Source organism: Chroicocephalus ridibundus, chromosome 1, assembly GCF_963924245.1.
Source record: "Chroicocephalus ridibundus chromosome 1, bChrRid1.1, whole genome shotgun sequence".
Lineage (NCBI taxonomy): Eukaryota > Metazoa > Chordata > Aves > Charadriiformes > Laridae > Chroicocephalus > Chroicocephalus ridibundus.
The window spans coordinates 24,211,509-24,224,014 of NC_086284.1; the positions used below are offsets into that span (position 1 = coordinate 24,211,509).

At 38.1% G+C, this 12,506-nt stretch overlaps 1 protein-coding gene across 2 annotated transcripts in view; it reads right to left on the minus strand.

The window, feature by feature from the left end:
• SPATA13 (spermatogenesis associated 13) overlaps positions 1–7,459 on the minus strand; it is a 189,144-nt gene extending 181,685 nt beyond the window's left edge. For both annotated transcript variants that reach the window (XM_063331356.1, XM_063331306.1), the window contains exons 1-2: positions 7,245–7,459; positions 164–199 (exon numbers count right to left, since the gene is read on the minus strand). In XM_063331356.1, the coding sequence (XP_063187426.1) occupies positions 164–199; positions 7,245–7,295 (87 nt within the window). In that variant the 5' untranslated portion in view covers positions 7,296–7,459. The remainder of the gene's footprint in view (positions 1–163; positions 200–7,244) is intronic.
• Between the last annotated feature and the right edge of the window lie 5,047 nt (positions 7,460–12,506).

Here is a 12,506-nt window from a genome sequence, read left to right on the forward strand (position 1 = left end):
TCTAATTTGCATTTTGAAAAGGCTCTTAAGAATGACGATACCAAGACTGAGAAAATTCACTGCTTTTGAGACACATTCTGCATATCTCCAAGTGCAGTAAAAGTGTGTTTCTGTTAAAATCAATAGGATAAGTATCACATGGGAAAAAAATGACTGTTCTTACCAAGTTAGGAGCACTGACGGCTTTCATGGAGGAACTCTGGAAGGAGACAAAAGGAACTAATCAACGCACTGAAATAGGGAGACAGTGTATTTAAGTAATGCAGAAAGTCCCAGACAGCACTTGCTAATCCCTGAAAATCTCTTCATGGCCTTAATAGCAGCTTTTTATGTGGAAAACTGTATATTCAAGATGTCTACGTACAACTTAATCACAGAAAAAAAGGGAAAGCAGAGATATACTAGACGTACTTTCCTATTTGCTACTAGTGACTGATTTTTCTCTTTGTCAAGGTTTGCTTTAGAAAACCCAAGAAATCAAACTATTTATTACATAAACAGGAAGATTATTTCACATTTTAAGAACATTTTGCTGAACAATAGGAGGCTTGAAAATCAATGAAACAAAGTCTGTAAATACCAATGCTAAATAGGTTCCATATTGGAATGCTGAAATCATCACATAATGCCTAAAATAATATTCGTGAGATCAGTTTCTGACATTTTAGTCATAGACTAGACAGATATTACACACCTGAAGTTCCAGCTATTGCATCCTAGTTTTCTTGGACCTAAGATACAATTTGTGTTGTCAGGTTCTTAACAAATGAAGATGCCGCATTCCTAGGCCATTTTTAATAATGATATCTTCATTGTGTGAACTTAGTCAAGTCATTCTTTCAATCATTTTAGACTATACATTTACATGGGATGACCTGTTTGGTTTTTTTGTTTGTTTTTTTTTTTTTTTTGCCAAACAATGACGTTACCTGCTCTCTATTTAACTTCCAGTATGCTATTTAACCAACTCAGAGGGGTACCAAGGATTAAACAATGTCTGGTTGAATATCATTTAGTACTGTGTAGCTATTCACTACAATGACATCCACTTTGCTGTATCTGATAATAAATTAAAAAACGGACATTTATTATTAGAATATATGAATGCATTAGCGTGACTGCTTTTTCCCCACACAGAAAATCAGCTGAAATATTTACATTTATCATTTTCTTCTTGTACCTATTCTATGCTGTAAGCTTACATCTTAACTCTGATTAAAATTACTTTGAAAATCTGTCTTACCCATTCCTATGGTAATTACACAGTGCACTGATAGAATCATAGAATCTTCATGGTTGGAAAGGACCTTTGAGATCATCGAGTCCAACCATGCACATAACCATCAAGTTAAGGGGCATGATCACCCCTTTCTGCTCATCACTCTTGAGGCCACATCTGGAGAACTGAGTCCAGTTTTAGACTCCTCAGTAAAAGAGAGGTGTTGAAAAACTGGAGTATGTCCAGAGCAGGGGGCACTCAGATGGTTGGGGAATAGAAACGTAGTATGTGACAAAAGGCTGAGAGAACAGAAAGGCAAATCCCTATTATGTATTAGGAAAAAAACTTATGACTATGACAGTGGTGATACACTGGCACAGCTTGTACAGAAATCATAGAATAGTTTGGGTTGGAAGGGACCTATAAAGCTCAGATGTCAAGCAATCTCCATCCTTGAAGTTTTTAAAAACTTGACCGGACAAGGCCCTGAGAAACCTGATATAACTTGGAAATTGGCTTTGTTTTGAACAGATAGCTGGACAGGACACCTCCAGAGGTCTTTTACAACTTAATTTTTTCTGTGATTCTGTGTTTTCATTGCTTGCACTGAATGTGTTTGGAGTGTGAAGATAAAAATCCCATCATACTTTCTCTTGTTCTCCCACATTCACATACTGCTCCACAAGTAAGATCTGTCCATGATTGCCCTGATTAGAACTGTATATAGAGAAAGCAATTCTCCACCAAAAGAGATTGCAGACTTGACGTATAATCCAATAAAAAGGCTTCTATCAAACAGATTCTGCAGGCCATGGAGCCCGGTAGTCACTCGCATTCCCTTTACAGGAGCAAGAAGCATCTTTACCCCTTATTTACAACGATAGGAGCTCTGAGTTATCCATACAGATGCAATTGTCCACACTGCGGATGCCTCAGTTTCTTAGGTGAACCTTACTCTCTGCCTGCTAAAACTTGATCTTACTGTCCAGTACTGCTTCAGTGGCTCCCTGTACAGCCGTTTCTGCCCTTTTCTGTCTATTGCTTCTTTTCTATGTTAGTGATAAGTTCTTCAGGTTCATAATTCATGTTCTGCACTTGTGTAACACCTAGCACAGCGGGCTACACCTGCAGCAGTAGGCTAAACAAGGCCACGGCATGGGTTTGAGGTCACCCTATGATCACCCTGTGATAGTGCTGTTCATTTAACCACTCTGTGGCATGATTTTGGCCTAAGCCAGCTACCACTTCCATACACCACACCAAGGTGGAGACAGCACACAAATAATGCCCGATAAGCACTGTGGATGAAGCTGTCCCGTTTTGGGAAGGGGGCCAGAGAGCTTAGCTGCAGGAGTGCAAGCCAAGCCACACTATTTGCCCTCCAGCCAGTGAGTCTTGGCCTGTTTCTTTCACTTGCAGAGATGTAGCCATCAGACCCATAAAGGCCGAGTTATAAACTGCATCTCTCAGTTTTACTGTCATCATGCACTTACTAACTAAAATAATCCCTTAATGAATGACAGGATTTTTATTGCCAAGCTTTAACTCAGCACTAAACAAATTAACATTCCCTTTTTTTTTTTTCCCCACAAAGTAAAAATTAAGAAAAGAACCTAAAAATATGGAATACACCTTGGAGTTTTAATGGAGAAAGCATAAAAATCATCTGATACATCTAAATGCAGTTTCTGCAGTTCAGGGAAAGGCTCAGTTAATACCGCCACTTTGTTTTCGCAGTTTCAATAATCTTGACGTGAACACCGTATTTCTTTACCAGAAAGGACTTGGCAAGTCTCACACAAAATTTAGAATTACAAATACAGATTATGTCAATCAGAAATTATTATTTCACTGTAATTGCTGACTCTTGTACAGATTACAGCTATCATATAGATTACTGACCAATAAAGCTGCTGAACAGTTTTTATTCTTTTGCATCACAACAAGCAATTTCTAGTAAATGGACAATAGCAGAGCTGTTCTTCACCCCCTATCTACAGCTCCCTGCCTGTGATCCAGCAGCCCAACCTCTCTGTACCAGTCACAGGCAGACATTGACAGTAACGGATGCCAACAAACAATGAAACCAGCAAAACCAAGGGAGGGCAGGAGGAAGAGAGAAAGAGGCGATTGGGTTTTGTTAAGCCACTCATGAGTTTCAGTAATTAAGGCTAATTCACTACAAGTCAAGAGATGTTGCAACCTCATGCCTGTGCAACCTCCCAGCTGCCATATCAGCTCCAGATACAAGCTACTTTCTTGTTTTTAAGTAAAAATTAAGCTACTGAAACAAGACTCAGAGCAGAAGTGGGTGGTCAGTAATTTCCAACTGCATACACCTTTTTTTGAAATCAGCAGTGATGCTTTGTATTTGTAATGCAATGTTGTTGTAGCTTGTGATGCTCCAAGACAATGCTTATAAAGGCAAATTTGATTGGGAGAGCTGGAAAAAAATACAAGCTTTCAAGCACATAAGCCCTCTTTCAGCGCTAAATCTCCAAGCTAAACCAGGAGCATGAATCATTGCTGTGATTTTAATTTAATTGAATTAGTCCTTTTCAAGGAAAAGGACAGTTGGTACCAAGGGAGCAGAAGAGAATGTTAGCAGAAACAGAGGTGATAATATTTTAGGCACTATGGGACCAGAAATCAGTAATTACTGTCTCCAGAACACTGAGCTCTTAGTAGAGGATATGGTGTGGAGGAAATGCTACCCAACCATTTTTTATATTGGGTCCATGATTTTTAGTACCCACTGTAATTGAATTTTCATTCCCAGGCTAATTTCTAGAGGCATTTTTCATCTCTCACTTAAGGATCCAGAGTAAGAGATCAAACTGTGGGTTTCATGAATTACATTATATTTTGAAAATATATATTTTGAAAATTATACATTTCTTTTTTTTTTTTAAGAATTATCTGCATGAAGTAATACTGCGGCTTAATTCTTGTTTCATTTCATTCTTACAATCTTCATTTGGCACTCTGGATAAAGTATATCATCACATCCTGGGACATAAGATCCATACATCCAAGGCTGGAAAGAGACGGTGGGAAGTTCTGTTGCAGGGTATGATCTTCTTCCAAGCCCGAGTGTTGACATACAGTAAGATGGGATGCAAATGTGGGTGCAGTCAGTAAGAAGTGGGAGGAGAGCAATTTTGAGCTACATTAAGTCTGTACATAGTATTATCTAATGATCCCAGATTCAGATCTTTTATTGAAGTAAGGAGGAGATAATTTTTTTATATACACCATACCTAATCTGCTACCAATGAGTTGGAAGAATTAGGGTCACTGTAGCAATGCTAACCTATCTGCCCACTAGTGCAAAAGCTGACCTGCCAGACACCAGACCCAGGCAAACGTGCATTTAAAAAAACGCTTTATGAGCCTTTAAAGAAATTGAACTTAACACTCTTGTAAGCTCCTCTGATATGAAAAGTACTTAAAGTCACAGGAAAGCAGATGCTAACAAGTTTAAAGGATGCTTTTTAAAAATGCACTCTCCACACAAAATAAGCAGGTTGATTTAAAATGCTAAAAAGATTAAGCCTGTGAATCACCATATCTTTTTCTACAGCTTTTACCAACTTACATTTGTCTGTGGTGTATGAGGCACATGTGCTGCAGAAAGATCACCACCATCTCTCTTTATATGTTCTTTTTTTAAGAAATCGAAATTCCTAGAGGCAAGAAATTCTGACTATCCACATTATGTCCTATAGGTTTCTTTATCGACATCAGGTGTGGCATGTCTAGGTAATATGACAGAAACACTCCCTGTTCCCATTGCTGTGATGGATTTTCCTTTTGAAAGTAGTATCTGTTTTGCCACGTGTTGGAGCAGGCGGAGAAAGGGCAGAGGCCCAGCAACAAATGTCGTATGAGCTCTGGTCACATTTACTCACATCAAACTGCTTATGTGACCTCGATCAACCTTGATGCTCTCTGCATGCAAGAGAACGTTTATGTAACAAGCTGAACAGTCAGTCCACGATCAATAAATGTGTTAAATAAGCACACCAGGACTTCTCTGGCACAGTAAATGACAAAGTGCTTTGCACTGCTAGGCATATTTCCCAATCTAACATATAGCTAGATCCATCTTTTAAAAGACAAGCTGTTTTCCTGGATGCCCATGACACCCCCAGCTTCTCCCTGGAGGAGGAGTAGGAACGTGCTGCCTTTCCCCTGAGCCATCCGGCGCAGAGACCTGCCACGACACCTCCTGAGGCCAGGGTGAGGCGGCCACGGGTTCCCAGCTTCGCAGGAGCGAGGTCAGCAGGCATCTGGGCCCCTGCCTTCACAGCCATTGCCCCGTCACCCCTGTGCGCTGTAGGCTGCTGGCCCCGGAGAGGAGCTCGACGCCCCGCCGCCCATCCCTGTGCCCATGGGAAGCCTGACATTGAGCAGAAACCACTGTGGCAGAGTACTTGGTATAAAAGTTTTTTAAAGACTAAAAGCTCTGAATGGGTATCTCTTCATCTAAATTAATTTTGTTAAACTAATTGTAAATTCTATTATAGCTGAAGTCTATTATTGCATGCCAATTTTCTATCTCAAATTAGCCAAGAGGCTAGTGACTGGATTAGAAATCTCTAGTGCTGCAGCATATCTCTGCGGTATGAAATGCTACAGGTATAGACATAACAGATATAAGGCCACCAGTCAGGGCAACACCAGTGGATTATACAAAAACTAAATGGAGGAAAAAACCATAAATGCCATGAGAACTGTGTGCATGAACCAGCATTGCTCAGTGGGACTCATGGCTCTGAAAATCCTCCTGGGGCAGCACAGGAGCCAAAGAAACATGTTTCAGACCAGTTGAGTATCAACTGCTTTTGAGATTATTAGTGCTTGTGTGTATCTGTAGGGAATATGGCTTTGTTTCCTTTCATAAGAGAATAATAGCTCTAATAACAGCACATTACTCTGTGTTAGGTATTTAAAACCTTTGAGGAAAGGAGAATCATATTTTAGTCCATTAAAAACATTCAGAAATGGAATTTTTTGAAAGTTAATCATAATTGAGATTACTTATAATTCTGCTTTTATATCAGTAATAAACTGATAAACTACCACTTTCAGCTACTTGATATTCAAACTTCAACACTACAACAGTACAACTAATTTCCATAACACTTCAGTACAGATTGAAATTGTAAATAATACAGCTGAACACAAAATCTGAAAATTGCTTGTGGTCAGTAGTCTGCTCAAAAGGTTTAAATCTTCACATCTGTACAGAAAGTTGAGTGCAAAGGAGTTGTGACCAGGCCAAAGAAAATAATAACTTGATTTTCAAGTATTTATGGAAAAAAAAAATCTTATGTTAGTCTCTCAAACACTGAAGATGAGTGTTTAAAGATGGAATGAAGCCTTATTTTTTGCTGAAACAAGAGGAGGAATATTCAGTGTATAGTTAGTGTGCTGTGTACTCACTGCTCGTGATAAGCCAAGAGAATTCAAAGAAAATTACACCAATTTTCTTTGCAAGAAAAATCTCCAATGCAATTTTTTTTGTCCACCTGATCATTTCTCAATCAATCAGATTTATGTCATGCACAGAAATGAAGAGAAGAAAAATATGTACATGTTAGACTCTAATATGCAAGACATTGAGTGGAAATACCGCATGACTCGAAATTTAAAAAAAGAGCATCAGCATCAACCCCATGAATGCTGTAATATATAATATTTACACAGAAAAAACTCCCCATGGCATTTGGAGAGGGAATGGAAACCAAAGTTTCCATTGCCTTATCCAAGAATTACTGCAAAATCTAATTTATCAGATAAATGAAAAGCGGAAAGTGGCAATAAATACTCATTATTATTCTCTATTTGCAGAAGTCAGTAGCAAAACTCCCATTGATTCAAGCACCCATCATTTCACTAGGAAGGAAGGGAATGTCGAGTTGGAGGAGGAGCTTTTTTCTTTTGAATTTTAGCTAGATAATTAGTTAAGCTTCAATAATTTTCAATATAGGTCATAATTGCTTGAAAGTGCTATACTCACGTGATCAGTGTCTTTTGCAGACAATGTTGCACCACAGGGAATAGCCAACATAATTATATGGCACAGCTTGGCTCGAATTAATAGTTCTGAGAGTTCAGGTTAAGACAGATTAGATTTCAAAGTTGTCCAAATCAGGCGCCTAGAAATGCCTCTTTTTATCTCAGCTTTTCGCAAAATAAAATAATAACCCACAGAACAATTTTTGCTCATACAGGGCTGCAGACTTTCCAGCACTGCTTGAAGTTAAGCGCTCTCTGATTAACACTGCTCTGAGACATTTCAATACAAGTAGCAATGACCAGAGGAGCTCTCACGTGAGTACCCTTTACCCCACAAAAGTTCTCTCCACTTGACTGCACCGCCTGAGTAGCTGAAACAATACTTCTTACCGTAGGCAAGAGAAGTGAAACTGGCAGCTAGAACTGATATCAAATGATACTTTCTATCTTGGGAGCCTGTTTCCAGGCCTTCAGTGTTTGCCAGATGTCAGCCGCTGAGTTAGAGAGCTCCCACACAGGATGCCTGCCTCTGGCTGAATTTTTTAGTGGGAAGTTTTAATCAAAGCAGACAGGTTTTTTCGAACTGAGATTACGGAAAATTACAGTCTTCTCAAGAGCTCTTGTTAAGAATCTCTAGCAGCACTCTCTTTGGGACATAGACTTGAAATTTGATTTTAGTGAATTGTCTGGCTCCAGGCAGAGGCATAGGTTATTGTATCAGAAGTGAGGACACTCTCTCCTGTGTTCTTACAACTCACTTTATTGATGAGCTGGAAAAAAATGGATTTAATCATGGAGTGATAAGAAAAGCATGGAGAATTACAGGAACAGAATAAAAGCATGTGGGTTAAGGTGGCAGAGGGGGCCAAACAGCCAAAGAACAAAAGGGCCAGGATGGAAACAAGCAAGCAGGAGAGAAAGGAGGGAAGTTCAAGGTGAAAGCATGTGCAACTACTAGAAAACTCCAAATTACAGGATTTAGAGCTGATCCTAGGTTTCCCTATCAATGGAACAACTGTTTTACACATTAATAGCCATCCCTTGTTTTAACAGCTGTTCAACAAGAGGTAGTGACATACTACCAGTATTGTTTACTCCATGAACTCTAGAGATCGAGGTCTGTGGTGCAAATGTTGGTAGTATCGAAGTTTAAACCACAATGATCACTCAACTGGAATATAAGTAGCTCTCCAAAGGATAAATTGACAAAAAAACCCAGAAATCCATGCATTCGTTATGCATGCATGAGTTCCTATTTGAAAGGACAGAATATAGCAAAGATAGAAATTTTTAAAGTTGGGAAATGAGGAATTAAATTTTGACCACACAACTTTGCTTTGGCACAACAGGCTATTGAGCTGTATTGCTGACAAAGAGGAAGGCAACACCAAGTACAGCATCTGGATCAAGTCTTCCCTTCTCAGATATTCCACTTTACGTTTCCCACACTAACACTGCTGACACAACTCCCCATTCATCTTATTTTCCTAAGTGGAAGACTTCTAGCAATTTAGTTTGCCACAGAAATCAGGGAACTTTCTGTAGGGTTTTTTTTGTCTTTCCATTCTGGATTTAAGGTTATTAGTTCAAATTTTGGGCATTGCGCAAATCCTCAAAGCCATTGAGGATTTCCTAACAGATTTTCTTCATTCCCTAATATCCTTTGAGGTACCTAGTTTGCTTGCTTGTCTACTTTTTTATTGGTAAAATCTCTATGTCACTGACACATCTGCTGCTGGATATGCACCATATGCTTCTCCTTCTCTCCAAGCAAAACAGTCACCTGAGTTTAAACTGTGAAGTTATCCAGTGCAGGATAATTTCATGAGTCTTTTGCAACACGAAAATGTTGTTTCTAACTATTTTCCTTACAGAAACCTAATAATTATCTTAATAGGCCTGCTTCTAGCAGTAAATTAAGTCTAGTGAAAACATATAATACATGCATGACTAGAGAGATCTTAATTAACTTTCAGATGACTAATCCCTTTCAGATTATTAACCCAGTTTGGGATTTATATGGACAGTGTATCAAAATATGCCAGAAGGTAACAAAAACATTATGAATATTCATTCCTAAATGGTCCACCACAAACCACTACAGAGCCCAGGAGACATCCCACACCCAGTCTTCTGCAGGGATTTGTATTATCAAGCTTGCTGAAAACATCCATTTTAGACAATACTAAAAAAACAGCCTTTTACGATGGAAAAGACGTATTATTCATACCAGTTTCTAGTTTCTTATACTGAAGCTGTTCTTATCTTAAAAGGATTCCTTTTGCTAAATTTACTAAATCTAATTCAGTTCTGATGTCATGCCCCAACACACTGGCACAGTGTAATTAGTGACTGTCATTTTTATATACAAAAATTGTAGCAGATGGTACATTTAGGATCTCTGTTCTTTGAACTAGCAGGAAATATTTCATTAAACATTTTTTAAATGAAAGTGTAACTTCAATCAAAAAAAAACTGGCACAATAAATCTTATTCTTGGATGAGAAGTTGATGGATGGGACACATTTGTGTCACCAATAGTATTTCAATGTCTTGACAGCAACTTATTTTAAAGTCTTTTCTCTGAAGTAAACTAAAAGTGAGTCCCCAAGACATACATCTTCTCTATAAAATAGTGAACACATGAAAATAGATTGAATTCTTTTCATGATTCACAACTCAAGCTAATGAAATTCAGTCCAATAATAGGGTCACTGATGTTAAGCAACCTCCTTTCCTGCAGCCTCTCTGTCCACTCAAAGCACAGTTCTGCCATCCCTGACTTTAGACACATAAACAGAATAGAGAAAATACAAGAATAAGACTGATCAAATCAGATTTCAGTTGCCTGCTACAATTCATTTTTGCAATTCCTGACAGCCTTTAAAAAAAAATTTCTTAACTACAGCACTAACACAAACAAGCGCTAAAATCATTCAAGTTCTCATACAGTTCTCCCCCTAAAGAGTGATAGATTTTAAGATCTGATAAACTGAAAACATCACCCCAGAACCAAACTCATTCCAGACAAGTGAGAAATCAAACACTGCTGTTACCAGTGAAAAACAATGAGACGTAAGCTCTCTGCAGCATAAAAAAGTTACGATGAGAGGCAACCAGAGCAGAACTCAACTGCAGGTCTTGCAATCCTACTGAAGCAAAGTATACCAACAGTATCTGCAAATAAACAGAGTTGTTTGGTAAGATTAGTTAATAGGAAAACTCCGCTAACATGTGAAGGGTATTTATTTTCAGAAGAAGCCTCGTCTAAGTTAATACCAGGTAGCTAAGAAGCTGGATGCTTCGATCAGAAACAAAATAGCTGATACATGAGATCTTTCTAGCAATGCCCATGTTATTTCAATCTCCCTAACCCCTCTAAATAAAAAAAAACAAACAACCCAAAACAAAACACAAAACTCTCAAAATAAACTCCAGGTTATTGTAAGTATATGTCAGATTGCTACCCAAGGAGTATTTCAGCGACTATCAAGTAGCAGTATGCTATGAAACTAGTTTGGCCATGACAGAGACACAGTTATCCAAGCGTTAATCAGCTGTCGTTATGTGGCTATGCTATTCTTTGCCTCTGAGAAGTGCTCCTTCCCAGCAGATTGCCAGGTAGTGTGGGAAGCTCATTCCTCACTTCCATCAAACCCTCTTCTGCTGAGGAGTGGAGGACAGTTCCAGCATTTCCAATATGAGCATTAAATCGTCTTAACTTTATTTGTCCCAGATTTTTCTTTGTTTTAATATTATTTTCACCGCTACCTTCCTCTGAGGATCTGTTTGAACGGGAAAACTGATCAGAAGTCCATATGCCAGGGTTTAACAGCTAAATGGAGTGAGAAAATCTTCAATTATCTGAAAGTGATTCCAGTCAGCCAGACTGTGAAATGTCAGTCTACTGACAAAAACGTGCAAAAGCTAATTTAGCCGTCATTATATTTTCTAATTATTAAACTCTAGCTGAACATCAAATATTTAGTACCATTAATTGAAAAAACCCAACACAAATACAGCCAGTTATTTAAATATTGTAATTGTTTTGGATAGTACAAGCACCAGGTTTGCTGAGAAAGTGGGAATGAATCACTGTACTAAATCAAACAAATTGGCCAGTTTACAACATCAAATAATTGCATTTTGGGCATATTAAAGGAAATACTCTTATTCTCAGTGATCAGTCACAAGCCAGTTTCACAGTCTTTGCAAAGTCACTTTGATACTATTAGAAAAAAAGAGAGAGAACAGAGTAGGGAATTTTAAATACATTTAGATGAACAATTAATTGATAGGTTTTTTCCAAAACACAAATAATCCTCCCCTATATGGTTTATTATTATTTCTGTTGCAGTAGTGTTTTGAGATTTAGTCATGGCATAGCTTCCCTTTGTGCTGTACATGGAACAAAAAGATAATCCTTGTCTTGAAGAACTTACAGGCAAACACGTGGTTATTTGTTAGACAATGCATTTTAGATCATAATTACCTCATTTGTTCCAACCCTTATCATCTCTCCTTTTTCTTAAAATGGAATCAAGTTATTGACATCACAGTTGCTGGCTACAGAGTGTGGACTTATACAAGACCATATATACAGTTAGTATGAGAAGGCTGCAAAGTTCTTGTTGAATTCCTTATTTAGAAAGCATATAATTTGTTTGGCTTCGATATACCAAGTAGTAACTGACAAGTCAGGTATTATTCTCTGAAAATATTTTTAATCAGACCAAGCTAATTCAGCTTGGCTGTCCATGAGCATCTGTGCATCAAGCCATCTGTTTTTATGGGGGAGCGTGAGAGGAAAACAAGCAGGTCAGTTGTCAGTAGAAAGAAGTTAAATAAAACTCCGTTTGATTAAGTAGAATGTCAAAATATAAGTTAATTGAGACATAAGTAAATTAAAATCATTCCCTACTGTCACTTCTGAGACATTACGGTTTATCATTTATGAGCACCCTGTCTGTGCAAGTGTACCCTCAATCCCTGCCAGCATTAGCTGCAAATTGTAATTTTTAGTATTACCTCGTGGGCTTTCTAAAATTTGTCCTTGACAAAGCAGCAAAATTTCAACAACATTATGTCTAATCACATTTATTAACCTCAGTCAAAGATTAATTTGTCCTGTCCTGTTTATCATTGCAAAAGATACAACTTTGGCCTCTTAATTCCTGCTTTCTTTTGTTCTCTCTACCAGACTCCAGAAGCAAATGCCATTGTTTTCTTCAGCGTAAACTGAAAGATCTTTGTTTCCACCATA